Source organism: Physeter macrocephalus, chromosome 19, assembly GCF_002837175.3.
Source record: "Physeter macrocephalus isolate SW-GA chromosome 19, ASM283717v5, whole genome shotgun sequence".
NCBI lineage: Eukaryota > Metazoa > Chordata > Mammalia > Artiodactyla > Physeteridae > Physeter > Physeter macrocephalus.
The window spans coordinates 14629635-14657601 of record NC_041232.1 but is presented as its reverse complement, the minus strand read 5'-3'; the positions used below and the strand labels follow the sequence as shown (position 1 = coordinate 14657601).

General features: G+C 47.4%; 1 protein-coding gene across 1 annotated transcript in view; it reads left to right on the top strand.

Annotated features, from left to right (window-relative positions):
* Nucleotides 1-27967, top strand: part of NOS1 (nitric oxide synthase 1) — a 156673-nt gene that overhangs the window by 111800 nt on the left and 16906 nt on the right. Inside the window, exons 4-14 of the mRNA XM_028480071.2 lie at nt 7798-7926; nt 9240-9385; nt 10585-10747; nt 11759-11850; nt 14594-14735; nt 17160-17299; nt 19524-19698; nt 22856-22957; nt 24573-24767; nt 25183-25268; nt 27582-27726. Coding sequence (XP_028335872.2) covers nt 7798-7926; nt 9240-9385; nt 10585-10747; nt 11759-11850; nt 14594-14735; nt 17160-17299; nt 19524-19698; nt 22856-22957; nt 24573-24767; nt 25183-25268; nt 27582-27726 — 1515 coding nt within the window. The remainder of the gene's footprint in view (nt 1-7797; nt 7927-9239; nt 9386-10584; nt 10748-11758; nt 11851-14593; nt 14736-17159; nt 17300-19523; nt 19699-22855; nt 22958-24572; nt 24768-25182; nt 25269-27581; nt 27727-27967) is intronic.

Here is a 27967-nt window from a genome sequence, read left to right as displayed (position 1 = left end):
GCTATAAACTTCCCTCTTAGAACTGCTTTTGCTGCATCCCATAGGTTTTGGATTGTCGTGTTTTCATTGTCATTTGTCTCTAGGTATTTTTTGATTTCCTCTTTGATTCCTTCAGTGATCTCTTGGTTATTTAGTAACGTATTGTTTAGCCTCCATGTGTTCTCTTGTTGCGGAGCACGGGCTCTAGGCATGCGGGCTTCAGTAGTTGTGACTTGCAAGCTCTAGAGCGCAGGCTCAGTAGTTGCGGCGCCCAGGCTTACTTGCTCCACAGCATGTGGGATCTTCCTGGACCAGGGCTCGAACCCGTGTCCCCTGCATTGGCAGGTGGATTCCCAACCACTGCGCCACCAGGGAAGCCCTGCACATATTTTGTTAACTGTTTGTTTTAATAGTGAATATATTCAATGCAAGCTGTTTGAGTGTTGTCCGTGTAGGACAATGACATTCTAGCTGAGGAATCAGTGACTCCACTCTGTATGCTCATTTATTGCATCAAACCGTATTCAGATTCTTTCCCCAGATAGGCGGCGTTGGGTCAAAGTCATTTTTTCCTCCTCTGTTTACAAATGGGTATCAGCAGCCAAAGCCACCTTCACACGGAGGTTCTTGGAAGTCCACAGAGCCCCACCCCACTTCTATTTTCTGAGGGTCCCAGGATGTTTAAAAGGTAAAAAGTCCAAAACATGATCACCAAGCTTGTTGTGCATTTTACATATTTACATTTAGCAGGTTAATGCTTTTAATAAACACACACAGTACAATGCAATATAATAGGGATGGGCCACAAGATAATTACAGGGTTTCTCAAAATTAATTCATAGCGCACATATACATTCTGGTCTGGCAATGGGACCAAGTTTAAAGTTGTCTAATATTCTGATCATCTTGTGAGATCATTGTGACTACAGGCATAACCTCATTTGGAGAAAGCAACAACAAGCTAACTTCAAAACCCCTTGGGACTTCCCTGGTGGTCCAATGGTTAGGACTCCCTGATTCCACTGCGGGAGGTGCGGGTTCAGTCTCTGGTCGGGGAACTAAGATCCCACATGCAGCCCTGCAGGGTCAAAAACAAAAACAAAAACAAAACCTCACCTCCAGAGGCCCTTGTCTGTGAACCCAAACTGTGATGAGTCTGACTCCCAAGCACCCGCTTCCGTAATCCTCCTCCACAGACTATAGAACACGGACCATTGAATCAGGGGGAAAGAGAGAGAGTGGGGAAAGAATAAGCCATTTCAAGCTTCTGTGGAGTTATTATAAAGAATGAATCATTTTAGAAATCATGCTTTGAATACACTACAAGGAAATTATACTCCAAGGTACTTAACACTGTTGGTTAAGTTTTATAAGTAGCAATTTTTTAATTGCACGGATGGGTGCGTACCTGCTGGTTTGCGGGCCCATGGTTCTAGAAACTGAGCTGCCACAGCTCCCAACCGGGTTATACTTGCTGCTCTGAGTGGTGGTACCCACAGATTGGAACAGTGCCGCCTGGGGCTGCAGCTAAGGGGCTGCAGCATGGTGTGTGGCATCCAGGCCCTGGTTTGGATGGCCCGCTGCCCGGCTCAGCCCCAGCGTGCTGCCCTCATTTTAGAGCAAGCCAAGCAGGGCAAGTTGCTGAAGGCCTATGAGGGAGGAGCTGGCGCTGACACCAACAGTGAAAGAATGAGAACTTACTTGCTTTGTACAGGTTTGGACCTCAGCTCCTAGATTCGTTTCCTAGAGCTGTTTTCAGGAGGAAGCACCACAAACTGAGTGGCTTAAGCAACAGGAATTTATTATCTCAGAATCTGGAAACCAAAAGTCTGAGATCAAGGTGGCTACGGGGTTAGTTCCTTCTGAGGGAAGGAACTGCTCCAGGCCCCTGTCCTTGGCTTGTAGATGACGGTCTTCGTGTTCACATGGCGTTCTCCCTGTATACGTGTCTGCCTCCTAATTTCCCCTTTTTGTAAGGTCACCAGTCATATTGGATTAAGGCCACCTTAATGACCTCATTTTAACTTAATTACCCCTTTAAAGACTCCAAATAAGGTCACATTTTGAGGTCCTGGGGTTAGGGCATCAAGCTATGAATTGGGAGAACACAGTTCAACTCCTAACAGTTCCTAATATGTTCTGTGTCTGGCAGGCATCCCCCTCCCTGCTGTCAAGCTCTTGTCCCGGTTTCACTGTGAGACTCCTGGTTGTGACAGCCCACGATCGGAGGAGGGCAGGGTGCCCGACCTCTGTTTCTAGATCTGCCAGATTCTGATGTCTAGCATCTATCTTCCTGCCTTAAAATCCTTCCTCCACGTTCCCCCCACTCCCACTCCTTACTTCCCAACGTCTGCTAAAAGGCTCACATCCTCCCACTTACCTAGACCGGAAGCCTCCAAGTCATTGTTGACTTTGTTCTTTTCCCTCCCATCCTCTCATGCTACAAGGCTCTTGTCCTGCTTCTGGCACCCCAGCTCCCAGCTCCTCCCTTCCTGTCGTCTGCTCCTGCAGCTGTATTTTCCACTCTCCTGGCCCCTCCCCTGCACTGGTGCAGCAGCCCCCTCCTGGGTCTCTGAGCCTTCACCCTCTCCCTCCTGTAGTCCCAGCAGTCACAGATTTCCTAAAATTCAGCTTCGATAACACCACTCCCTCCATAAGGCAGCTTCTCCACTGTCTACTAAATCAAGGCCGAAGTCTTTGGCTTAGCATTTAAGGAACTCCACAATTTTGAACTGCATTTATTTATTTATTTATTTATTTAAACATCTTTATTGGAGTATAATTGCTTTACAATTTGAAATGCATTTAGACCTTATATTAAATAGCTCAAACTGCCAAAACAACAACCACAGACTCAGCAGCTTAAACAACAGAAACTTATTTCTCACAGTTCTGGAGGGTGGTGCCAGCATGGTTGCATTTGGTGAGGGCTCTCTTCCTGGCTTGCTGACAGCCAGCTTACACAGCCTGTGCACACAGGGAAAGAGAGAGAGAGTGATCTCTCTTCCTCTTCTTATGAGACCACTAATCCTATCAGATTAGGGTCCTGCCCTTATAACCTCATTTAACCTTAAGTACCTTCTAAAAGCCCTATCTCCAAATATGTCACAATGGGAATTAGAGCTTCAACATATGAATTCGAGAGGATAGAATTCAGTCCATAGCAGACCTCCAATGAACATGTTGTTGAACAGGTAGTGTGTGCTGGGCACTGGTCTAGAGACTGGCAGGAGAGCAAAGTGGATGGTGAGTAGGCGAAAAACTGTATCTATATCTAAACATCTATAAAGAAATATGTAAATCTATGTAAGATAAAGAGATATAACTACGTACATTCCTGTGCAAATACATATACACTCACAAACTACAGGCAGTGATAAGTGCTATGAATAAAAATAAAGCATGATAAAGGGGCAGAGAGTAACAAGGATGGGGCGCTGTTTTAAAGAATGATCAGGAGTGATCTCTGACTCAGCAGTGTTTAAGTGGATAGAGACATAAGTAAGATAGGTTAGGTTTCAGCCACTGGAATTTAATCCTTCAAATCAGGAGTCTGCAAACTTTTTCTGTAAAGGAGAGGATAGGAAATATTTTTGGCTTTGTGGACCATCCCATCTTAATCTCCATCACAACTTCCCCACTCTGCCCTTGTATTGCAGAAGCAGCCATAGACAATATGGAAACAAACAAGGTTGGCTGTGTGCCAATAAAACTTTATTCACAGACACTGAAATTCAAACTTCATGTAACTTTCACCTGTCATGGGACATTATCCTTCTTTTGACTTTTTTATTCAACAAGTTTAAAATGGGAAAACCAGTCTTAGTCCTTGGGCTGTACCAAAATAGATGGTAGACCAAATTTGGCCCACGGGGCCACAGTTTGCAAACCCCTGCTTCAGAGCATGCAGCTAGAAGATGCTTCTCCCAAGAGAATGGGGATCACTGTAGGGCCTAGAACACAAGTCCCTGGCACACAGTACGTATTCAGTGTGTACTTGTTGAAAGAGAGAAAGCAGGGAGGGAAGGAAAGGGGCAAGGAATGAGGGTGCTGGGGCTCCTACAAGCTGAATCCCTGGCTCAGGGCCCCAGGCTGACATGACCTCACCTGCTGTCTCCTCTTGGGTTGCGAGATCGTTTCCTTCCATTTCCTCATGGCCTCTCTGCAGGCTCACCAAGCAAAGAGGTGTTGACAAAGCCTTTGAAATGCCCAGGAGCTCAGAGCCTCCTTTGCAAATTTAGGAACAGGCGTCGAGGAGCCCTCCCACAGAACCCACTGAAATCGAGTCAGTGTCTCCTGCGACCTGAAAAGCTTCCATTGTCTACCCCAGACACAAATCCAGAAATAAACACACACAGCCGCAGCCCAAAGTCCACTTGTGCCCCATCCCCAGCTTAACAACCCACAAGTGCCACTAATCTGAATTTTTAGTTTAGGTCCCCACTCAGAAGAGTCATCTGCATCCCCCATGCAGGCCCCTGACTGCTATATTAATCTCCCCATTTGTCCCCTCCTGAGTCATCTATTATTACTGCTGGCTAATTAAAACATCAAAGCCCAAGTACAACAGCCCTGCCAGAGGCCCCCTAATGCCTGGTTTCAGGTGGGCAGTTCACACAGCCTGGGGTGCAGAATGGCACACCTCGCGCCTGGGCCCCCAATTACTTGTCTCGTAATGACCACCCCTCGCACATCTGGACCCTCAGCACGTGGCCTCTTTTACTGCCTGTTATCTCACTCCCTCCGCCTGCCAATGATGGCTGCCGGCTGCCTGCCCACTGGCCACGCCCCACCCCTCTCGTCCTCCCTCCTTGTCAGGCTCCCCGCCCTCCCGTCACCTCCACGGGTCCTGGGTCCGACCCCACCACCAACACCACGTCTGTTATCCCCACTGTGGGATTCCAGCTGTTCCTCAAACCTCCAGGGTGTTAAGAGAGAGCGTTTCTAAACGGGCTAAGTGACGCCCTGCCTAGGGAGGACGGCTGGGGCGCCTCCCACGCGGGAAAGGTAGGATTTTATTTTCTCAAGGCTGCGGGTCGTCGGCACAATCAGAGGGATATGTCACCACAAAGGCCTGCCCAGAGGTGACCTCCATCACCTGGACATCTGCTGGAAGACACAGGAGTGGAAATAGAATCCGAAATAAAGAAGTTTAGGTTGTCTGGACAGGGCTTCCAAGGAAGTGGAGTTTGGACGTGGCTTCACGTGGGGACATAAGTAAAATAACTTGAGAGTTTAGCAGGATAGAAGGGCAATAGGGAATTTGCCTTTTCCCCATTAGGGAATTCATCCATATCGTTCTCCTGCTCCCGGGGTGGCAGTACAGTAGTAACGCTTATAGCAGTAGTCGTTGTAACAGGACTACAAGTTTTACTAGTAGCAGAATAATGACACCAATAGTGATGAAGAATGGCTAACATTTAGGAGGCTGTTGCAATCACCCCAATGAAAGATGATGGAGGCTTGGACAGGGTGCTGGCCAGTAGATGGAGAGAAAGAGGACCAAATGGATTCTAGAGTTATTTAGAAGGCTAAAATGGATGGGAGTCAGGGATGGACTGGGGGTGGGAGATAAAGAGGATGATGTCCAGGAAGCTCCTCCCTGTGGCATATGCACAGGTGGTGGATGGACGGTGGTGCCCAACACTGAGATGGGAGCCACTGGGGATGGCTGGGTCTGGCCAGAGCAGGGAGGTGTGGAAGATCATGAGTCATAGTACCTTCCTTTTGTTCTCTGCCATTGCTCCCTGCACTGTTCTGGCATGATCTTTAACAGTGGCATGCTGTCACCTGCCTCCTGTTCCCCAAACTCCAACATGGCAGCATGGACGCTTTAGCACTGAGCTCCTCTTCCTTGGCCGGAAAGGTGGCTATGCCTCTCACTTCTCTGCCAGCAAGACTGCGCTCCCACTTCTTTGCCTGGTTAACACCTACTTATCCTTCGGGTCTTGACTTAGAATTCAAATGCTCTGGGTCAGGCGCCTCTTCTGTGTGCTTCCGCAGCCCCCTACACACTGCCAACGTGCCGTGTTATGGCACCCACTTCACTCAATTGTAATGGCTCATTAAATCACCATCCCCATTGCACTGTGAATTCCGTGAGGGCACAGATCACATCTGTATGTTTGTCACTGTAGCCCTGGCCCTTACTGACTTGCCTGGCACATAGGAGATATTCAATAAACATGTGTTGAATGAATGAATGAATGAATGAATGAGTGAATTGTGCATGATTGTCAAGAGGCAGGATAGTCAAACAGTTAAGGGCATGGTTTCAAAGGCCAGACTGCCAGGCTTTGACTCTCCTGGCTCCAGCTTACTAGCTCTATAGTCTTAGACAACTTAGTTAACCTCTCTGTGCCTCAGTTTCCTCATCTGTAAAATGGGGATGATGTTGCTTGGAACATAGCAAGTGCTCATTGAATGCTAGTTTTCAGTAGTTGTCCTTCAGAGTTCCCTGTGATTTCTGTCCTAGGCTTAACCTGATTTAATCCTAATTCACAGCTCCCTGCCAGCCTGAGCACCTCCAAGCTGATGAGACATGGACCCTGCCTCCTTTCTGACTTCATCTCCTTGTACTCATCCTCACTCATCCACTCCAGCCACACTAGCCTCCTTGCTGGTCCTTTGAACTGAGCAAACTCATCCCTACCTTAGGGTCTTTGCACTTGCCTCTTTCCCCTCCACTTTGTCACCATTACCTCCCTCTATATTATATTCTTATCACCACCTGAAATTATATCATCCACATATTAGTTTACTTATTATTTATCTCTGCTTCTCCCAAAACGATGCTCCAGAAGGACGAGGATCCTGACTGCCTTGTTCACCTCAGTGTCCCCAATGCCTAACAGTGTCTAGCACATAGTAGGTGCTCACTAAATACAATTTGAATGTGTGAATGCCCTGCCTCAAGGTCACTTCCCACTGCTCTACTCTTTGGCCTGAGTGACGCAACCTTGTCTCATCTTCTCCCCTCCCTTGCTCGGCTGTTGCATCAGGGTGTGCCTGCTGCCTGTCCCTTAGAGTTGCTGATGCTTGTCTGATGCATGAGCACGCCTCTGCCCAGGCGGGTAGACAGCCACTCAGAAACACCCAAGACAGGATGTGATCCTTATCGATGAAGTTCAAAATGAATGGGCCAACATTTGTCAGCCCAGATTTATCCCCGCTTACCTACTGGACGGACAGTTTGCTTACAGAGGTGAAGATAAATGGAGCACTGAAGACATTCAAGATGGAGAGAACAGTAAGTGCAAAGGCCTGAGGCAGGGACACGTTTGGTCTTTTTGAAAAGCAGAAACCTGAAATCGGGGGAAAGTATTCTATGCTTTAAACCTTTCTCACGTAAACTTTTTGTTTTCCCAGTACTTGCCCGAAATGGTGAGTTCGGGCTATGGCAGGAGGGCCCAGAAATCCAAGTAACTTGACCCAGCCTCAGGTTTGATTCCTCTGCCCTGAGGGCTGTTATCATTTGAGGAGACTGACAATGTTCTTTCAGTCACTTATTCATTCCACAAGCTTTCATTAAGTCCGTGCTATGTGCCAGACCCTGTGCTAGACGCCAGAGAGACCACCTTTGAGTTCCTGACCCCTCTCCCCAGAACAGAACCTGAAACATTCTTCCACGGTGCCGCCTCCTGCACAGGTAGAGGGACCAAGTTCCCAGCTACCTTGTATGTGTCCACCCCAGAGAGTCACAGACAGTTGGTGACTGGCGACAGATTCCAGGAAGAGCATCACCTCTCCCCATCCCAATGGAAACAATCTTCCAGTGCCCTCACATGCATAATATCTCATCTTTATTCTCTCCTCCAGCCCCCTGCCTCGGGAAAACAGTCTCCCATAAAGAATGGCAGCCCCTCCAAGTGCCCTCGCTTCCTCAAGGTCAAGAACTGGGAGACCGATGTGGTTCTCTCTGACACCCTCCACCTTAAGAGCACCTTGGTGAGTACCCCAGCAAGGGGGAGACCAGGGTTGCTCAACCCCAGCAATATCCACACATGGGACTGGGTAATTCTTATCGTGGGGACCAACTTGTGCATTATAGGATGTTGAACATCACCCCTGACCTGTGCCAACCAGATGCCAGTACCCCCCCCCCCACCAAGTTGTGACAACCAAATATGTCTTTAGACATTACCAGATGTCCCCTAGGTGGGAAATTCACCCCCATTTGAGAACCACTGGTGGATACTTACTTGTGCAAATACTTTTTATTTGTGTCCCTTGTACTCAAAAGGGGAGTTGCTGGTTCTGAGTACGTTCTTTTTCTCTCACACAATCCGACCACTGATGGAGTTTTGGACAAACCCTTCTTGGTTTTCAGTCTGTCCTCTAAATTTTGTATATTTTTAAGTCAATCAACCAATCTATTGTTTTACATTGTTCTGGAAAATGGGCCTCTTGGAGGAATGTTGTATCAGTTAGCTATTGGAGTGTAACAAACTTCCCCCCAAATTAGTGACCTAAAACCACCACCACTTATTATTTTGCAAAAGCCTACAAATTGGCTGTGTGGTTCTGCTGATCTCATGCTTCTGCGATCATCTGAGGGGTCAGCTCTCTGCAGGCTGGTCTACGATGGCCCTGGCTGGGATAACTCAGCTCTGCTCCATGTGTCCTCTCATCCTCCAGCAAGCTAGCTTGGTCTCCTTCACATGCTGGTTGCAGTATCCTGAGAGAATGAGCAGAAATGTGTAAGATCTCTTGAGGTCTAGACTCAGAATGGGCACAGTGTCACTTCTGCCATATTCTATTGGCCCAAACCAGCCCAGATTCAACAGGAGAGGGAAGAGGCTTCACCTCTTAATGAGAATTGCTGTAAAGTCACATAGCAAAGGGTGTGAATACAGGGAGGGGAAGAATTAGGGCTATGTTCCGCAATCGACATTCCACAGACACATTCTAACAAGTTACTATAATCACTCTACTAGTTCCTTCTTGATCAACATGGGATCAAAAAATATCTGGGGAGTCAGTACCAATGGTTCTGCTTCCCAGGGAATGGCAGTCACAAAGCCCCTCTCCCCACAGTTAAGTAGAGCAAACACATTCAGAACCTTAAAGTGCTGCTTATCCTTTCCTTACCTGGGCTGATAACCAGGTCCAGCAGTGGTTAGAAGCTGGTATGTGAGAAATCCGCTTTGGGAATTAAAGCCAGGGAAACTCCACCACGAAGGTCAGACCCAGGTCCACAACCCCACATATGCTACAGTTGGGTGAAACGAAGTGAGAACCCAAATCTCTTTTCCTTCCAGGGAATGGGATGCACCGAGCACATCTGTATGGGGTCCATCATGCTTCCTTCTCAGCAAATACGAAGGCCTGAAGACGTCCGCACAAAAGAACAGCTCTTCCATCTTGCCAAAGAGTTTATTGATCAGTACTATTCATCAATTAAAAGGCAAGTTCATGTCTACACTGGGAAGACCGGGTACTGGGTACAAAGACTTCAGGTCCGAATGTGCAGACAGTTGAACCAAGACCTGAGCATAAGGCCTCTGCCTGCCATGCACAGAGGTCAGAAACAGGTGGCCCAAGGGTCAGATCTGGCCCCTAGAAGTGTTTTTGTTTAGCCTGCAAAGTGTTGCTTAAATTTGAAACTTTTCAAGCAATTCCACGCCTGGGCATATTCCCTAACAAAACTCTCACACTTGTTCACAAAAGGGCCTGCATAAGAATGATCACTGAAACATTCTCAGAATAGGAAAAAAAAATTAAAGAGCCAACTGGAAACAATCTCAACTCCATTGATAGGAGAGTGTGTAAGTAAACTGTGGCATTTTCTGTAATGGAATACTATACAGCTGTGAACACGAACAGGTTAAAACTCTGCATGTTCATGGAAATGAAGCTCCTAAATAACTTTGAGCAAAGGCAGAAAAGGACAGGCTGGAGAAGGATACATTCAGGACAGCCCCATTTACGTAAACTTTTTAAACATGCAGAAAAATACTATACGTGATTTAGGGGATAGATACACAAGTGGCAAAAATATAAACAAAAGCATGAGAATGCTAGATGCCACATTCAAAACAGCAGTCACTCCTGGAAAGAAAGTGGGCTACAGTGCAGAGTAGTCCCCAAGGAACTATAATATATTTTCTTATTTATTTATCGTTTCTTAGGCTTGGGACATGGGTATTCATTACCTTATTCTCTATACCTTTTTGTAAGCCTGAACCTTGTCATAAGAATTTTTTAACTTTCTAAAATTCAGTTTATTGCCACCATTTAAAAATTAGAAGCGTTGCCTTTAAAAATCAGATTTCCAGTTTCTCTTGAAAGAAGATCTGGCAGTACCAGGCCCCCATTCCTATCAGACAACAGCAGGCTAGGGCAGAGTTGGGGCTGCCCCCTTTGGACCAGGCGTAGGCTCACTTGTGTGCTGCAGTCCCCATCCAGCCAGTTCAGTCATATGTACACTGCCGGGCCTTTGTAGGCATTTGAGTTTGCCAGCCTCTGCTTTATGCTCAAACTGTTGTGTCCAGATATCAATCCAGACTCTGTGGCTTCCGGCCTCCTGTGATAGCTCACTCCTTCCACCAACCTCTAATTCAGTAGAGAGGGTGATGCTCCCATGTCTCTTCTCTCTTCCCTCAGATTCGGCTCCAAAGCCCATCTGGAGAGGCTGGAAGAGGTGAACAAAGAGATTGAAACCACCAGCACCTACCAGCTCAAGGACACAGAGCTCATCTACGGGGCCAAGCACGCCTGGAGAAATGCCTCCCGCTGCGTCGGCCGGATCCAGTGGTCCAAGCTGCAGGTGGGCAGTCAGGCTCAGATACTATGAAGAGCCCTTTGGTGGGGTTGGAGGGGGAGGAATGAGCTTTAAAAAGGGTCAGCTCGGGCTTCCCTGGTGGCGCAGTGGTTGAGAGTCCGCCTGCCGATGCAGGGGACGCGGGTTCGCGCCCCGGTCCGGGAAGATCCCACGTGCCGCGGAGCGGCTGGGCCCGTGAGCCGTGGCCGCTGGGCCTGCGCGTCCGGCGCCTGGGCCCCGCAACAGCCTGGGCTCCGCAACGGGAGAGGCCACGACAGTGAGAGGCCCGCGTACCGCAAAAAAAAAAAAAGGGTCAGCTCCTAGCAAGGGCACTTGGTGGCTATGGTGAACTCTCAGATGGTGATCATGGGGTCTCAACTTCTCAGATCATGACTGAATCTGGCTTATATCTTATTTAGCCCAAACAATCTTTTTTTAAAATTGAATTTGATGTCTCTAGGTAGGGCTTATACTCTCCAGTTTACTACAGACCCCACTTGCCCCTTTTGTCTTATACCTCCTCTCTTTCCTTATTTACATTATCTGCCTACTCCCTAAAAGCATTAGATTCTGTGTCCCCTGGTGTGATTTTTTTTTCCTCTAGGGAATAGTTTCATTTTGGAAGTAGATTAGTTATCAATCGCGGGGGCGGGGCGGGGGCGGGGCGGGGTGTCTGATTTTGTTGTTGCTGTTTTATTTTTAAGTCCCTAATCCCTAGGAGCCCCGCAGGAGATCCAGGCAGCCCACTGAAAGGCCCTACTCTGCTCAGCATCCTTTTCCTACATTCCCTTACACTCCATGCCTACTTGTAGGGGATTTTTCCTGGTTTGATTGGCCATAGTTATTAGGGTAGAAAAAAAGATGAAACCCAGCCCGGGGCTCAGTAATGAGATGCTCACGACTCCAGGGGGGCAGCGGCCAGGGTGGGCTCTGGGCACTCCTCCACTGGGAGGGCTGCCCTGGGGGCGATGAACGGGGAAGGAGAAGGTGATCACTCCCACGATACACCCCTTGCAGGTGTTCGATGCCCGCGACTGTACCACGGCTCACGGGATGTTCAACTACATCTGTAACCATATCAAGTATGCCACCAACAAAGGGAACCTCAGGTGAGCTGACCCGCTTAGGGGAGCGGAGTCTGATGTCCCCCCATTGTTGACCCTTGGGTCTGGCGTTCACTCCCCTGTGAAGGAAATGCTCCCCCTCTCTTCCCGGGGACAGGTGTCAAGCCGAGAGAGGTAGCCTGGCATCCTCGTTCTAACCACCATGTGCCTTCTCTCCCGGGAGAAACAGACTCCCGTGTGGTTTGCAAGACTACAGCAACCAAAATCATGTTTATCCCACAGTTCAATATCACCCACGGAGGAAACAGGAAGGGCGGTTTCAGATTCCCAGGAACAGGAAAATCCCGTTACCGGCGGTGACTTGCTTCTAGCAGCTCCTGCTCTGTTGCCTGGAGCCGCCTCTGAGGCTCCCCGGCTTTAAAAGGCAGTTTCTCTTCCCGCTGCTGTGGGGACCACCGTTTCTGGTCCCACCAAGCTGAGCCACACCTGGGACGCCTCTTGCCCCCCCGCGAAGAACAAAGCCACAGGATACAGGCCGAGGCAGGAAGGCGCCAATGTGAGCTGGTGGCTTCCACATTGGCAAGTCTCAGCTGGGAGAGGAACAGCTAGAAGGGAACAGCTGGGGCCCCCGCAGACAGGCGGTGACAGTTGCTAATCCTGCTCCCTCAGTGCTGCCCCTACATCTGTTCCCAGCAGCTGAGGACCAGCTCCATCTTGGGGCCATGCAGGACCACTGCAGGGATATTCCCACAAGCCCTCAGGCCACACTGAGCTCATCCCCAAAGTGTCCTATTGGCATTAAGCATGGGCTTTCTTGGACAAGTCTCTTCCTTGAGAAAGAAATGGTGTTTGCCAGCTGAGCCCACCAATAGGAAAAGACCCTGTAATTTAAGCCCAGGGCCTGCTCGGGAAATTAGTATTCAGATCTTTTTCCTAAAAGACCTCACCCCTCAGAAAACAATAAAGAGCCCTCCTGCATATCCTAACCTTAAAGGAGGGCCCAGGCAAGGTCTTGGCCTCAAGGAGTTTATGGGTTATTTTGGAAGTTTTCAAATGGTGCTGTGATGGGGTAATATGGGGCGGGGATCGCCACAGGGTAGGCAGTGCACCTTTACTTTTTTCAATTCTGTATTGGGGGGCCGGGTCTAAATTAGATATTCTATTGATGAAATGTTTGGCCAATTTTTTTTTTTTTACAAGTTTGAAACTACACACCTGGACACAATGAGAGTCCATAAGAGAATGTATACCATGTATAGAAACTAAGCGTAAAGGAGGAAGGTGAACAAGGGAGATGAAGGGAGGGAGAGAGATGTAATTCACACAGTACTGGGCATTAGACTTGCCATTTTGCGACATTATGCTTAGGAGACTTGGGAGATGGGATGTGTAAACCTGTTCCATGTCTTCCATTGGGCTCATTCCCACACACAGAGAAAGCATCCCACCCCACTGTGTGAGATTCTGGAGTTTCTAAACACACTTTTAAAATATATATAAACAAACACAAACAGGCTTTATCTGCTGCTCAACCAAAGAAACAGCCATGTGGTTTAATGCTGGAGGGAAATGCTCACAATTTTACTCAGTCTGTGTTCATCTCCAATATGGCACCTTTGCTAAGAGATTTTTAAGAGCATCTTCGGCTCTACATGACTTCCGCCTTCAGCCTGGGTTCTAGACTCACCCCGAGGTGTGACACACCACTCCCTGCAGTATTAAATGCAATATTGTCTTGTGCAGACAGTATGACCTAAATGTGCTCAAAAGGAGGCCCTGGGAACTAGATAAGACAGGGGATGTTGTGTGGAGAAAGCAAATTTGAATCCGGCCTTGGAATTGGGTACATGATAGCAGAGACTCCAACCAAGGAAGCAGCAGGGCAGGATTCCAGGGGCAGGATGTGAGTGGGAGCAGATCTGTGAGCATTGGGTTGGACCTATGATGTCATCCCCGTGTTGACACAAGCCAGGATGTGGTTTCCATAGCCTAGGATTTGGTCCGTGGATGGAACTGATGAGTCCAGGTAACAGGAGCTCCTGGCAGGAGATAATATCAAACCACTTTGTGAAAAAATTACTCTCCTTTCCATTTGTTTCAATCCTTCTGATGGTACCAAAGAGGAAAAGGCATCATTATAACACCTCTCCAAAACGCTGATTTCCCTTTTAACAAAAAGAGAACAGGGCTCCAGTGAGGTGCCTTCCGTAGGCAACCACATCTTTCTACAATTTAATAACAGTACACGGTCTCACAGTTGCCTATTTAGGTGGGCAAGGCCAGGGGCGATCTTCAGTTTTCTTTCAAAATAAGTAAATATGAGTACAAATGGAAGTTGATTTCTTATTAATCGTAAGTCTGTAGACTTTGCTGTGGTACAGGGGGTGAGCAAATGGGACAATAAATAATGATGGTGGTAAAAGAAAGACTGAAACTGGGAATCGGTGGTGAGCTCTTAAAAGGAAACAGGATCTGATGTTTTTTTCCCCGAGGATTACCTGCTGCAAAAGAACTTTCTGGAAAACTGGCCCAAGTCAAGATTGTTTGAAAGTCTCCAGTTAGAGGAGCTTTCTCTTTCCTTCGGTGAACTGGCACCAGGCCTCCTATCCTCCACCCTTCCTCACCCAGCGGTCCAGTGGGGAGACAGAGCAAGGTTCCTCCCCTTCCAACAGCTGCTCCGTGGGCCCTGAGCCTTATGCACTCATTGGCCTGGGCGACACTTTTTCCAGTATGTCCCCAAAGTGCAAGCCCAGCCCTGGTGCCAAACGTCCCCTTCTCTCCGCCACAGATCTGCCATCACCATATTTCCCCAGAGGACCGACGGCAAGCATGACTTTCGAGTCTGGAACTCCCAGCTCATCCGCTATGCTGGCTACAAGCAGCCTGACGGCTCCATCCTGGGGGATCCAGCCAGCGTGGAGTTCACACAGGTGCGTGCCCCCACTTCTCCCCCAGCTGGTCTCTCATCCCCCCAAACTGTCTTTATCCACAGCCTTTTCTTAGTTTAATATTATCGTAGGGAGAGTGGTCAGTGAGGCACAGCTTACTCCTCTCCAGAGCTCCTGCTCTGTTTGCCTCTAGTCCTGCTGGTTCTGCTACAGCTGGTCATTTGGTCGTTTTCAGGCCATTACCTCGCCCGACCCTTATGAAGGGAACTATTGCCCCATTTCACAGATGAGTAGACTGAGTCTCACCAAGGCCAAACACATTATCCAAGGCTACTAAAGGAGCAGAGGAAAAGCTAGAAGTACAGTTCCAATCTCCTGCCTTCCCCTGGGAGGAGAGGAACTGACATGTGGAAGCCATGTCTGGCATCATCTTTTCTGAGTTGGGTAATATGTCAGACTCATACCCTTCATTCATTCATTCATTTCCTTGTACAACATTTCTACCTACCCAACCCCTCTCTGGACACACTGGACTCTCCAGTACTGCCACGGTTGCTGGCAACCCAAGTCGGTTCATAAAAGCCACCAGGAACACGAATACCACCTTCTCCCCATCCAGGGCTCCTTCCAGGTGGTGATGTGGACAGATAGCCCAGGTAAGGCCTGGAAGCTTCCACCAGCTATGCCCACAGGAGACATAATAGGCAGAGCCCATGCCTGGAATATCTCACTCACACAGACCTGGTACCCCCTTTATTTGTCACCCACTCAGCCACCATTCTGCTTTATCTTTGTTCTTTCCTCAAACCCCCCTCAAACTCCACCCCACGAGGGAGCTGCTTAGGCCAAGGGCTACCCCACACCCTCATCGCTGCTGACTTCATTTGCAAGTGGCTTTTCTTATTAAAATATTATTATCCTGGGGAGGGGGCTATAACCAGGGCGACCAGGAGTCAGACCTGTGTCTTTTAGCCTCAGCCAGACTCTCTGCTCCACTTGGCTGACCTCTAACTGTATACTTGGCTGACCTTGTCCTTGTGGCCACCGGAACAGAAGCACCATGGCCTCTCCCTCTCCTTCTGTCTCCAGAAACCTCACTGACACAACATGTTCTCCTAAACCCACGCTGCTGTGCTTCCTCTGTCTACTAACCCAGCAGAAAGAGTCACCCCAAACATAACCACAGAATTGTAACTTTTAAAACCCCTCACCCAATACGGCAGCCACTGGCTGCAAGTAGCTAGTGACCACTTGAAATGTGGCGAGTCCAAACTGAGACATGCCCTAAGTGTAAATAACACGGTCTCAGAGACAGAGAACAAAGAAAGAGTGGAAAAGATCTCATTAGTAATTTGTATCTTGATTACCTATTGAAAAATAATATTGTGGATAATATCGGACTAATCTATTTCTATTTATTAATAAATTAATACATTTATTGTATTAATAAATGTAGTTAATTTTATGTTAAACATCTTTAAATATAGTAATATTAATAATTTATTTAATAATTTATTATTAATCAGTTGGTGTTTAATTATGTTATATATTATAAATTTTAATATTTTATTGGATTAATAAATGAATTGCATATTTAATTTTAACGTCAAATATACTATTAATATATTAATATCATTACTATTAATATATTAATATTATATATACCATATATAATATATATGCCATATATAATATATTAATACATAATGATATTAATATTTGATATAGTAATGCTTTTAGTACAGTATTAATAAATTACTGTTACTATAATTAATTACTATTACTATAATTAATATCGTGCTATAATTCATAATTATTTAATTTAATTAACTGTTACTGAAATTAAAACTTTTTAAAATGATATATTATTTAAATTATTTTCACCTGGTTTTGCTCTGGGGTTTTTTTTTTTTTTTTTTTTTTTTTTTTTTTTTTTTTTTTTTTTTTTATTTATTTTTAAAATGTGGCTGCTAGAAATTTTTAAATTATTATGTGGCTAGCTTTATATTTCGATAGGATGGCTGCTCTAACAGATGCATTTTATGTGGTCATCCTGAGAGATCTGCCCTCATCAAATCTGGTAGATTTTCTTCATGTCTTGGGCACAGGATGCAAACACTTCCGGAGCAATTGCGTAGGCGTGCCCAGCCCTGTGCGAGGGCACCACAGATGCAAGAGTCAGTTCAGCCCTTGCTCCCGGAGTTCCCAGTTGGCAGGGAAGACCTGGAAAACATAACCAAGTGAGGGGCTGGAGGCCACGTTTGCTTTCTGTCCCGCGGGACCACAGAAAGTTATACTAGTTACGTGATGATGTCAGGGAGAACTTCATAAAGAAGGTGGCCATGACCCAGAGCCTCCAGGGGGGCTACTGGCGGGCTTGCACTGGAACCTCTGCCCCTCCCCCCATTGCTGTTGTGTCTGGAGGGTCTGGGGCATGGTGGCCTGACCTGGCGGGTCTGGTTGCAGATCTGCCTCCAGCAGGGCTGGAAACCCCCAAGAAGCCGCTTCGACATCCTGCCACTCCTGCTCCAGGCCAACGGCAATGACCCTGAGCTCTTCCAGATTCCTCCAGAGCTGGTGCTGGAAGTGCCCATCAGGCACCCCAAGTAAGAGGGACTGGCATGGGGTGGGTGAGGGTGGGTGGATTCACCCAGTGCCCCTCTCTACCCAACCCTGCACCCCCGGCTCTCTCTCTAGCCCAGACAGAGGCTGAAAGGGGGGGTCTACCCTCATCATGGGGCCAGGGCAAGGTGGGCTCCCTCAACATCAATAATTCCTCCTTCACCAGCCTAGGGACCACCATCTTTTCTGAATCAAAATCTCCCTCTTTATAAGTCAGACAGAGAAAGACAAATACTGTATGATATCACTTATATGTAGACTCTAAAAAATACAACAAACTAGTGAATATAACAAAAAAGCTGCAGACTCACAGATATAGAGAATAAACTAGTGGTTCCAGTGGGGAGAGGGAAGGGGAGAGGGGCAATATAGGGGTAGGGGATTAAGAGGTACAAACTATTATGTATAAAATAAATAAACCTCAAGGAGATACAGTAAAACGTAAGGAAGATAGCCAGTATTTTATAATAACTATAAATGGAGTATAACCTTTAAAAATTGTGAATCACTATATTGTACACCTGTAACTTATATAATATTGTACATCAACTATACTTCAATTAAAAAAAACAAATCTCGGGCTTCCCTGGTGGCGCAGTGGTTGAGAGTCCGCCTGCCGATGCAGGGGACACGGGTTCTTGCCCCGGTCCGCGAAGATCCCACATGCCGCGGAGCGGCTGGGCCCGTGAGCCATGGCCGCTGAGCCTGCGCGTCCGGAGCCTGTGCTCCGCAACGGGAGAGGCCACAGCAGTGAGAGGCCCGTGTACCGGAAAAAAAAAAAGAAAAAAAAAAAAAATCTCCCTCCTTACCCCACTCCTAAGCCATCAACCTGGACCTGCCCTTTTTCCAACCCTAAGGGCTGAAAGAGCACCTCCTGTGTCGCTGTGGGCACAAATTTTAAATAGAGGGAGCCATTTAAAATTCTATGTGACCTGACACAGCTCAAGGTCAAAAGCAATTTGGGGCCGGGATGGGGCTGTGAGGGCTGTGGCCAGCAGCACAAATAAAATTTACACTTTTTGAGAGTAAAGAAACTCCACAGTAAGACCCCGGCCTCAGGGGCAAAATTGATGGAGGAAGCACCCCCCCAAAAAAAAAATCAATCGTCAAGATAAATAGTATTTTAAGGTAATATTTTTTTAAAATAAAAATTAACTTTTTAAATATATCAAAACTTTAAACAAAGACCAGGTCAGGGCTGAAATTAGGGGGAAGCAAGTGAGGCGAGTTAGGGCAAGGTGGGAGCCTGTCTTTATTTAAAGTTTTGATATTTTGTTTGTCATGGATTTTTTTTGCATTAATTTTCATTTTTTTTAAAAACATTGAATTAATTTAGAATATTGTGTAAATAAATTAATAGTATTGATCTTGATCCCTGGGTTTGTTGGTGCCCCCTTAAATTTTTCACCCAAGGCTAGTGCCTTACTTGCCTCACCCTAGTCCAGGCCCTGGAGAGGGAGCAAGTGTCCTGAGGCTCCTGACACTGCCCAATATCTGGGAACTTACCCAGTCTCCCTGGTGAAACTTGGCCTTCATCCATTCATTCATTCATTCATTCACTCATTCGATACTGTTTATTATTCCCAGTCTGAGCCAGGCATTGTGCTGGGTTTTGTAGATGACTTGGTACCCGCCTCCATGGTGCTTTCAGTCTCAAGGAGGAGATCAGTTACCCAAATAACCACTTAATTCCAATAAAGTGCTGCAAAATAAGTTTTATGGTACCTAGAGGCATAAAGCTTCCTGACCCAACCCAGATCAGGCATAAGGGAAGTCTTCCCAGAGTCAATAACATTTTAGCTGAGAATGAAAGATGAGTAAGAGCTGAACAGGCACAAAAGGAAAAGAGAAGGAAGGAACTGCCGTGCAAAGGTCCTGAGGTCAGAAGGAACTCAGCAATGCTCACTTTCTCCTGGGTTCACCTTCAGGGTGGGTTTAGGAGATAAACAGCAGCCCAAGGCAATGGTTCCCAGGCCTGGATGTCCATCCAGATCACCTGGGAAACATGTTAAATTGCATATTCTCAGGCCCCAGCTGTGGAAGCTGTGATCCCACAGGTCTGACATGAGCCCCGGAATTAGTTTCTGGCATAGTAAGTCCCAGTCAGTCAGTGGCATTTCAGCATCCCCAGACTAAGGATATCCCGCCTGCGTGTCTTCCCATGAGGCTTCTGCCCCGTGGTGAGCTGGGCTGTGTTGCTCTCTGCAGGTTTGAATGGTTCAAGGACCTTGGGCTGAAGTGGTACGGCCTCCCCGCTGTGTCAAACATGCTCCTGGAGATCGGTGGCCTGGAGTTCAGCGCCTGTCCCTTCAGCGGCTGGTACATGGGCACAGAGATTGGCGTCCGCGACTACTGTGACAGCTCCCGATACAACATCCTGGAGGTGAAGTCCCTTCTTGGTCATCATGATGCAGAAGCAGAAGGCAAAGGGGGTGGGCTCAGCTGTCCTTTCCCACAGCTGAGCTTTGGGGCTTGGAAACTGGAAGCGGTTAAAATAGAATCTGCGATTCTGGGGATGCCCCCGGCCTTTCTGAAGGCTTCCGTGGCATTAAGAGTACGTGTACTACAAAAAAAAAAAAAAAAAAAAGAAGAAGAAGAGTACATGTACTATGTGCTCGGCACCACTTCAAGCACTTTGCATGTATTAGGTGCTCATTTAATCCTTACCACAACCTCCAGGTGTGATAATTCCCCTTTCACAGATGAGGAAACTGAGGCCTTTGGGAGGGTTAAAATGACGAGGAGCTCAAGATCATACAGCGAGGGAGTGGCAGAGCTGGGATGTGAACCCAGTCTGGCTTTTTTTTCTTCCCCACCCCCCACCGGCAGTCTGGCTTTATGATCCGAGTTCATAAGCATTCTACTGCACTGCCTGTCAGTGTCAAGCCTTGTTAGAAGGTTTTGAGAACGACCCATGAACATGGGACATTTTTGGTCTCTTTTCTTAAAAAACAAGGCTTGACAGTGATTCCCCACCATGTACATTTCTGGGTGGAGGTTCTGATTCTCTCCAGGGCTGAGTCATCCTGATCTACTAAAGAGTGCTGGGGCGGACTACTCCCCGGAGCTCCACTTTGGTGAAAGCGTCAGGATTGCTGTGGTTTTGTCAGCAAATGTTGTTTGTAACCACAGTCTGCTGTGATTGGCCTTGTTTCAAAAGAGGACACTGAGAAACAGAGAAGTTAAGTGCTGAGCCTACGTCACACAGTAAATAAAGCACAGGGCAGAATTCGAACTCGGAAACAAGCGTTAGGTTTATATTGTTAAAATCCATGGGTGTTCACCTGGGTGGACCTTAAGGGCATTATGCTAAGTGAGATAAATCAGACAGAAAAAGACAAATACTACGTGATCTCACATATATGTGGAATCTAAAAAAGCCAAACTCCCCAAAACAGAGAGTAGAGTGGTGATTACCAGGGGCTGGGGAGGCGGGGCAGGAGAACTGGGGAAGATGTTGTGGAAGTGTACAAACCTGCAACTAGCAGATGAATAATTCCTGGAGATTTAATGCACAGCATAGTGATTATGCTCAACAATGATACTGTTATAAATTTCAGAGTTGCTAAGAGACTAGATCTTAATTGTTCTCACCACAGAAAAGAAATGGTAATTATGTGATTGGATAAAGGTGTTAACTAACCCTACAGCGGTAATCATATTGCAATATATAAATGTATCAGACCAATTTCTCTCACACCTGAAATACACATAATGTTATATGTCAATTTTATCTCAATTTAAAAAAATTCCATGGGTGCTGGCCTGGAAAACAGAACCAGGGGTCCTCAGCCTCGCCACACACTGGAATTACCTAGGGAGTTTTATTATGCTGGGGTCCCACTCCCCAGAATTTGGATGAAAGTGCTCCAGGGTGGACGCCGGGCACCAGTATTTTTCAAAGCTCCCCAGAAGATTCTACTGGGAAGCCACTGATTTATACAAACTCCTGGCAGGAAAGGAAAAAACATTTCCAGGCAATTTCCAGAAACATGGCTCAAGTAAGATTTGGGAACGTTTCAAGTCATATATATATATATTTTTGCATCTTCTTGCAACTAATTTCTATTCTTTTAACCAAAATAATGCTGTAGAAGTAACAAGAGCAGCATGACTGGCTGTACACACTCTCTTCTTTTATAAAATAACTCAAGTTTTATATGTATTTATGTAAAGCAGCAAATTTCTTACTCTCTGTGTTTGTATCATCGCTAAAAGACCCCAAACAGACCCTAGCACCTCAGCCTCAAAAGAGTAAATTAATGTCTGCTTTCGTGATCCCTGCTTACATTTCAATTGCAAAGAGTAGTCACTGGGTAACCTAAATGAGACACGCTCCCACCCCAGCCTTCCAGTTCTAACTGCCAGTATGTACAAATGTTGACATCTGGGGCTGGGAAGCGATTTACCCAAACTTGAGAAATTGTCACATTCTAACCCCATAATGAGACCTAGGTTCCCACAAGTGACTAGAATTGACAGAGGAAGTGAGAAGCCAGGCTCTAATTAATGGATTTGCTATTGGGTCTTCCCTACTCCTGACATCAGCTCCTGCTTTAGCTGGAGCTGTAACATAAATGTCAGGAGTTGTTTTCTCCAAGTAGTTTTGCCAAAGGAATCTGCTGGCTGGGGAGCCGCTCCCAGGTCTTGGGCGTTAACGCATCTCCCTGGGCTCCAGCCCCAAGGCCAACTGGCTCTGTGGCCTGTGCGCAAATCTCTGCAGCTCTCTGAGCCTCAGTTTCCTCATCTGTCAAGTGGAGTAGGCAGGCATCCCCATGAACTCAAAGTACCCATGATCTAGATTCCAGGCAGTGGCCACTCTGGAGATGGAACAGGATGGGTGGAGAGCTTTTCCTGCTAGAAAGCAGCTCATGTCACTCCCAGACCCACATCTCTCCTTAAAGTCCCCCAAAGACCCTGCTCATCATATTTGGAACAAAATCCTCACTCCTTAGCACACCTAGCATGATCCAGTCCTGCATCTCTCTCTCACCAACTCCCCCTGGCTCCCTACCCTCCAAATTCACTGGCCTTCTTTCTGTACCTCAGCACAAGCCTGATCCCACCCCAGGGTCCTTGCATGCTGTTCTCTCTGCATAGAACATTCCCTCCCAAGATTTACAAATGTCTTACTTCTTCTCATGATTTGGGACTCACCTGTATGCCACCTCTGCAGTGGTCCTTCCCTGACTATCCTGGTTCAATTCATCCTGCCGCCGTATCCCTCTTTATCCCATTTCCTCACCTTATTTTCTTCCTAGGAATTAGCACTCATCACAATATTAACTATTTCTCTCCCCCACTAGAAGGTAAGCTCAATAATAAAAGGTCCAGCCAAGTCCCTCTAGTCTCTTGATGCTACCAGCGGGTCCTCAATAAAAAAAAAAAAAAAAAAAAAAAAAAATTGAGTAAGTGAATTAGTCTGCATATGAGTTGATTAATTAATTAAGAATTTCACTGGTGACACTGGCCCTGTCCCTCTTTAGTCTGAAGTCCAGAGGTGCCCCAGCCTATGAGTCTGTGTTTCCTTCCCCTTTCAGGAAGTGGCCAAGAAGATGAACTTGGACATGAGGAAGACATCCTCCCTGTGGAAGGACCAGGCACTGGTGGAGATCAACATTGCGGTGCTCTACAGCTTCCAGGTAGTACCAGGCACACCTTCTGGCTGCCAGGCCTCAAAGGGGAACTAAAACCTTTCAGGGTCTCGGGGCAGAAGGTCAAGAGCCCAGCTCCCAGGAACCGTCCTTGCAGGGATCTGCCTACCAGTGAGGTGTACTTCCCATCATGCATGCCTTCCTCCCCATGATGGATCTTGGGTGGGGACCATTTGAGAAAGAGGCCAAAAGATAGGGGTTTTGTGACTTGTTGCTTATGATTTTTTAGAATTGAAATGACAAACATCTGGGACTTCCCTGGTGGTCCAGTGGCTAAGACCCCACACTTCCACCGCAGGGGGCACGGGTTCCATCCCTGGTAGGGAAACTAAAATCCTGCAGGATGCATGGCGCGGCCAAAAAGAAAAGAAAAGAAATGGCAAGCATCATCTGTGTCTTGCCACTTCTTAGGCATTCAGACTTTCACCTAACAGAGACAAATAGTCATCACCATGATCAGAAGCAGAGGTCCCCCAATGCATGTGGCTCCGTGATAAATGCTATTATATACAGTATGATAGCTTTAAAAATTATCGGCTAAACCACGACACTTTTGAGAGCAAATGGGGGCCACCACTAATAATTGTAACAGTACAGAGGCATAAGCTGGGATTCTCCTGGGCAAACCGGGAGGCCCACAGAATAGAGGTCACTCTCTGTAGTAGAGACCAGCTCTGTCCTCTGAGGGTGATGGTTTGGGAGGCTAGACCCTCACAGGCATACATGGGAGGCATCCACAGGCGGTAGGATGAACATATCAAACCATGTATAGACATGACTATGAACCCTAGGTCCCCATGTCAGGAACAGGGAGACTGAGTATACCGCGGAATGTATATCCCAGGGAAGAGACCAGTTGAGGTGGGATGAGGGAGAAGGAAGCCCCCTCCCTTCCCTCTCTACTGTGGAGGAGTGAAGTTTTAGGAATTATTGAAAATGAAGGAGGATGCTTTGGTGGACTGGTAGACTGGTACGAAGATTGGCGAGCCAGAGGCAGCAGAGATGTGAGTAAGATGAATGATTGGAGGAGAAAAGGGCAGGAAAGGGACAGAGTTTTGTGGGCAGAAAGGGAAGACACCGCCTGGGCAAGGTAAGAATCCAAGCCAGCCGACTACAACGGGTCCTGGGGCTGGGTTACGCGGACATTTAGTCCACCCAGCTCTGCTGTGATTGACTTGTTTTCATTTTAATAACTCATCCTTATTACTTAAAATTGTTTATTTTAAGAGGATTTTGTGTCACCATCATAAATGGAGAGCCAGTACCATTTGCCATAAATATAAGAGAATTGTAAATTTAAATAAATATATAAACAAATACACACAGGGAAACAACACAAAGTTGCTGGGTTCTAGTTGCCTGAGCTTCCTCTCTCATTAAAAAAAAAAAGAGAGAGAGAGAGAAGGAGGAAGGACAGAAGAAGATTGGCAAGAGAGGTGTTTCTCCTGGGTCTGATCAGGATTGAAAGAACAATGCAGAGAATCACCTGCCTAGAATCATCTCCAGGAGGAGCCTTTGGGAAACACTGCTCTATGGGCAAGGGAGTCCCGAAATACCCCAGCTGCTCTATCCTCCTGACTCCTTGTCCCCTCTCCTCCCACAGAGTGACAAAGTGACCATCGTTGACCACCACTCTGCCACCGAGTCCTTCATTAAGCACATGGAGAATGAATACCGCTGCCGGGGAGGCTGCCCCGCTGACTGGGTGTGGATTGTGCCCCCCATGTCTGGCAGCATCACCCCCGTCTTCCACCAAGAGATGCTCAACTACCGACTCACCCCCTCCTTCGAATACCAGGTCCTGCCCCTCCCCGCCTCTTTCGTGCTAAGTCTTCAGTATCCGGGGTGTGTGTTATGATTGCAGCACGTCTCAACTCAAACTTGCATTTCGGATGCTCAAGTGTGGCCACCATATTGAACAGCACAGCTCAAGCTGAAAGACGAATGGAGATGAAATGAGTAGTCCGGGGTCACGAGGAGAGTGTTTGAGAGGGATTCTGAGGGATGAGTGGGAAGGTCTAGCAGGACAGTGCAGGGAGGCTGGACCAGCCACTCTGTGCCAGGACCCCTGTGGTCACCACTGACAGAATCGTTCCCTTCAAGGGCTAAGGGTTGGACGTGGCTGGACAGCCGCAAGCCCCCCGGGAGACCTGAGCATCTCCCAAGAGGAGCCAGGGTCCCTCCCTGCAGTGACCATAGTCCTCTCTTCCCAGCCTGACCCTTGGAACAGCCACGTCTGGAAAGGTACCAACGGGACCCCCACAAAGCGGCGAGCCATTGGCTTCAAGAAGCTGGCAGAGTAAGTCTCCTCAAGTAGGTGGGGATGGGGGATGGTTGTGCCCCCGAATTCAGAGAGCCCCAGAAAAGAAGCCTGGAAACATGCTTGCGCCTCTGCCCTCTTGTGTGACATGATTTCTCCATTTTCTCCAACCCCCTCGTGCCTCCTTTGCCTCAGAGTCTGGGATGCAAACATCACCGTGACTCTTCTCCTTCCCAACCTCACTTTCCTCCCCCCACTTTCCTAAATTCTTGTCCTGGAGATGGTGTTGTGTTGATAAACCAGCTCTCCAATTAATAAAGTTGGCCATAATAATGATAATAGATTTGTAACCTTTGCCAATTTCCATGGTGTAAATACTCCCACTATGGCCAATTTCAAGCTCTCTACAGGAAGTCACTGAAGCCAGAGTCGTGAGGAGCTAGGACAAGCTGGCTCCAGCCCACCACTGCCTAGAGAGGCCTCTAGCCCAGGGCTGGATCTCATTTCACTCACTCATTCACTCATTCAGCCAACAAATGGATACTAAGTGCCTACTCGGTGCCAGGCACTGTGCTGGGCTCCAGAGATGCCATGATGAGCCAGATAATGTGGTCCTGCCCTCATGAAGCTCAGCTGCCATCAGGGAACGATTCATGGTGCCATAAAATAGACTTCAGCCAGTTTGGGAGGTCAAAAGGGGCTTCCCGCAGGAGATGACAATTGAGCTGAAGAATGAAATGAATACGACTTCACTGAGAAAAGGAGGGAGGGAAGAGGGTTAGGGACCAAGGCTATTGAAGAGTAATTGTCCTGAAGAACTCGTGGTCAGCCAGGGGACCGGCTGACGAGTGGGGTGGGGTTGACAGACGGTTTAATGGGGATGCCAGCTTTCTGTCTAAAGACAGAGAACTCCCTGATCCACTCAGCAGAGACCCTCTATTTGGAGCTCACTCTTCGGCAGAGGGGCTAGTATGCACCGAGCTACTTAGTCACTTTCCTCAGCCCCTCGGGTCCAGCTCTCAACAGGTGACCGGTAGGTCTTGCAGGGACTGAAACCTAGATCCTGGCTCCACTAATACGGTCCACAGGATCTCTCCCTTCTCTCCCTCCCTCCCCTTTCTCCTTCCACCTAACTTTATCTTGCAGCCAAGCAAGAATGCATCAGCAGCCATTCTTTCCCTAAGAGAGCATCACGAATTCTCAGGGACAGCAGCCTTTGGCTTCTGTTCAGTTCAAACTGTCTCTGAGGGAAGAAGGGAGGGAAAAATCTAAAGAATTAATTGCACTATTAAGTTCGGGGTAGAAACAATGGGAGTTAATTATAGATGCCTTTTTACGATCGGATCATTCAAAGGGAACCCTCCAGGCACCTTTTATTCTCTTCTGTTTCTCCCCCTTTAGCTCCGAGTGCTCTGGCAGCGTGGGTGGTTTCCCTGATTCTAAAAAATGATGAATTTACCACCGACAATCCCCAGGTGGGGGTAACTAGCAATTTGTCTACTCCGAGATTCCTAGTGAGAACGGGGATGCTTGCTGGGAAGGTGAGCCCAGGCATTCATAGATGGGAAGGAAGAAACACTGGTTCTGAATTCTCCATCTGACTAGAAAGAGCCTCGACTTGACATTTAAACTCCCCAGGGCTTTGGTGGTAGCAGTATGTTTAAAATCCATTCCTTCTTTTGATAGATACGTATTTAGTGCCTGTTAAGTATCAGCCTCTGCAAGACCCTGGATGTGCATGGCTGCTTAAACCAGACTTGGTCCTTCCTTTGTGGATTTATGAACCTCTAAAATCCCTTCTAGCTCAATACCTGGTGATTTAGTAGTGATTCGTTCTCTCTCTCTCTCTCTCTCTCTCTCTCTCTCTCTCTCTCTCTCTCTCACACACACACACACACACACACACACACACACACACACATGCACATGAACGTAAGCCCCATGACAGCCATTTCTCTGTGTTTCCATTCCTATAACAATGCCTGGCACATAGCTAGGCACCCAACAAACACTTGATGAATGAACAGATGAGTGAAGGAATGAGTGATCGTCTTTTGGGGCAATGCTTGGCAAACCAAGGTTCTTAAGACCGGGATCAATTAATCAAGTAACAAACTAATAAAACTAACTAACCATGTTAGCTCATGACCAGATGGTCTGGAGTGACTTAAGAAAGGGATCAATATGGCACCTAAACTTGCACTTTGAGTATCCCTGAAGCCATCAAAGATTAGGAGAGAAAGTTCCCGCCTATTAAATTTCATGGATCATGGTTCTTGCCCAAAAGCCCCAGCGTGGCATCCTCCCTCCTTTCTGCATTTCCCATTTTCCTCTCTATCCTCTCCCCTCCAGAGCCGTCAAGTTCTCAGCCAAGCTAATGGGACAGGCCATGGCCAAGAGGGTCAAGGCTACCATCCTGTACGCCACAGAGACGGGCAAATCGCAGGCTTATGCCAAAACCCTGTGTGAGATCTTCAAACATGCCTTTGACGCCAAGGTGGGTAGGGGGCAGTGCCAGCTCTCTGACCCTTCATGGTGAAGTTGGGGAGGGGACAGAAGGAATTTAGCAAAGAAGAACCCTTTGAGAATGGGTGATGGCACATCTGAAGGTGCCCATCAACTCACTCACGCACATCTGCATATATTTCAGGGGACTCTGATGCTTCTCTCCCTGGGGACCCTCCAGGAGTCCAGGAATCATAACCCCCATCCCAAGAGCAAAATATTAGAAAGTTTAT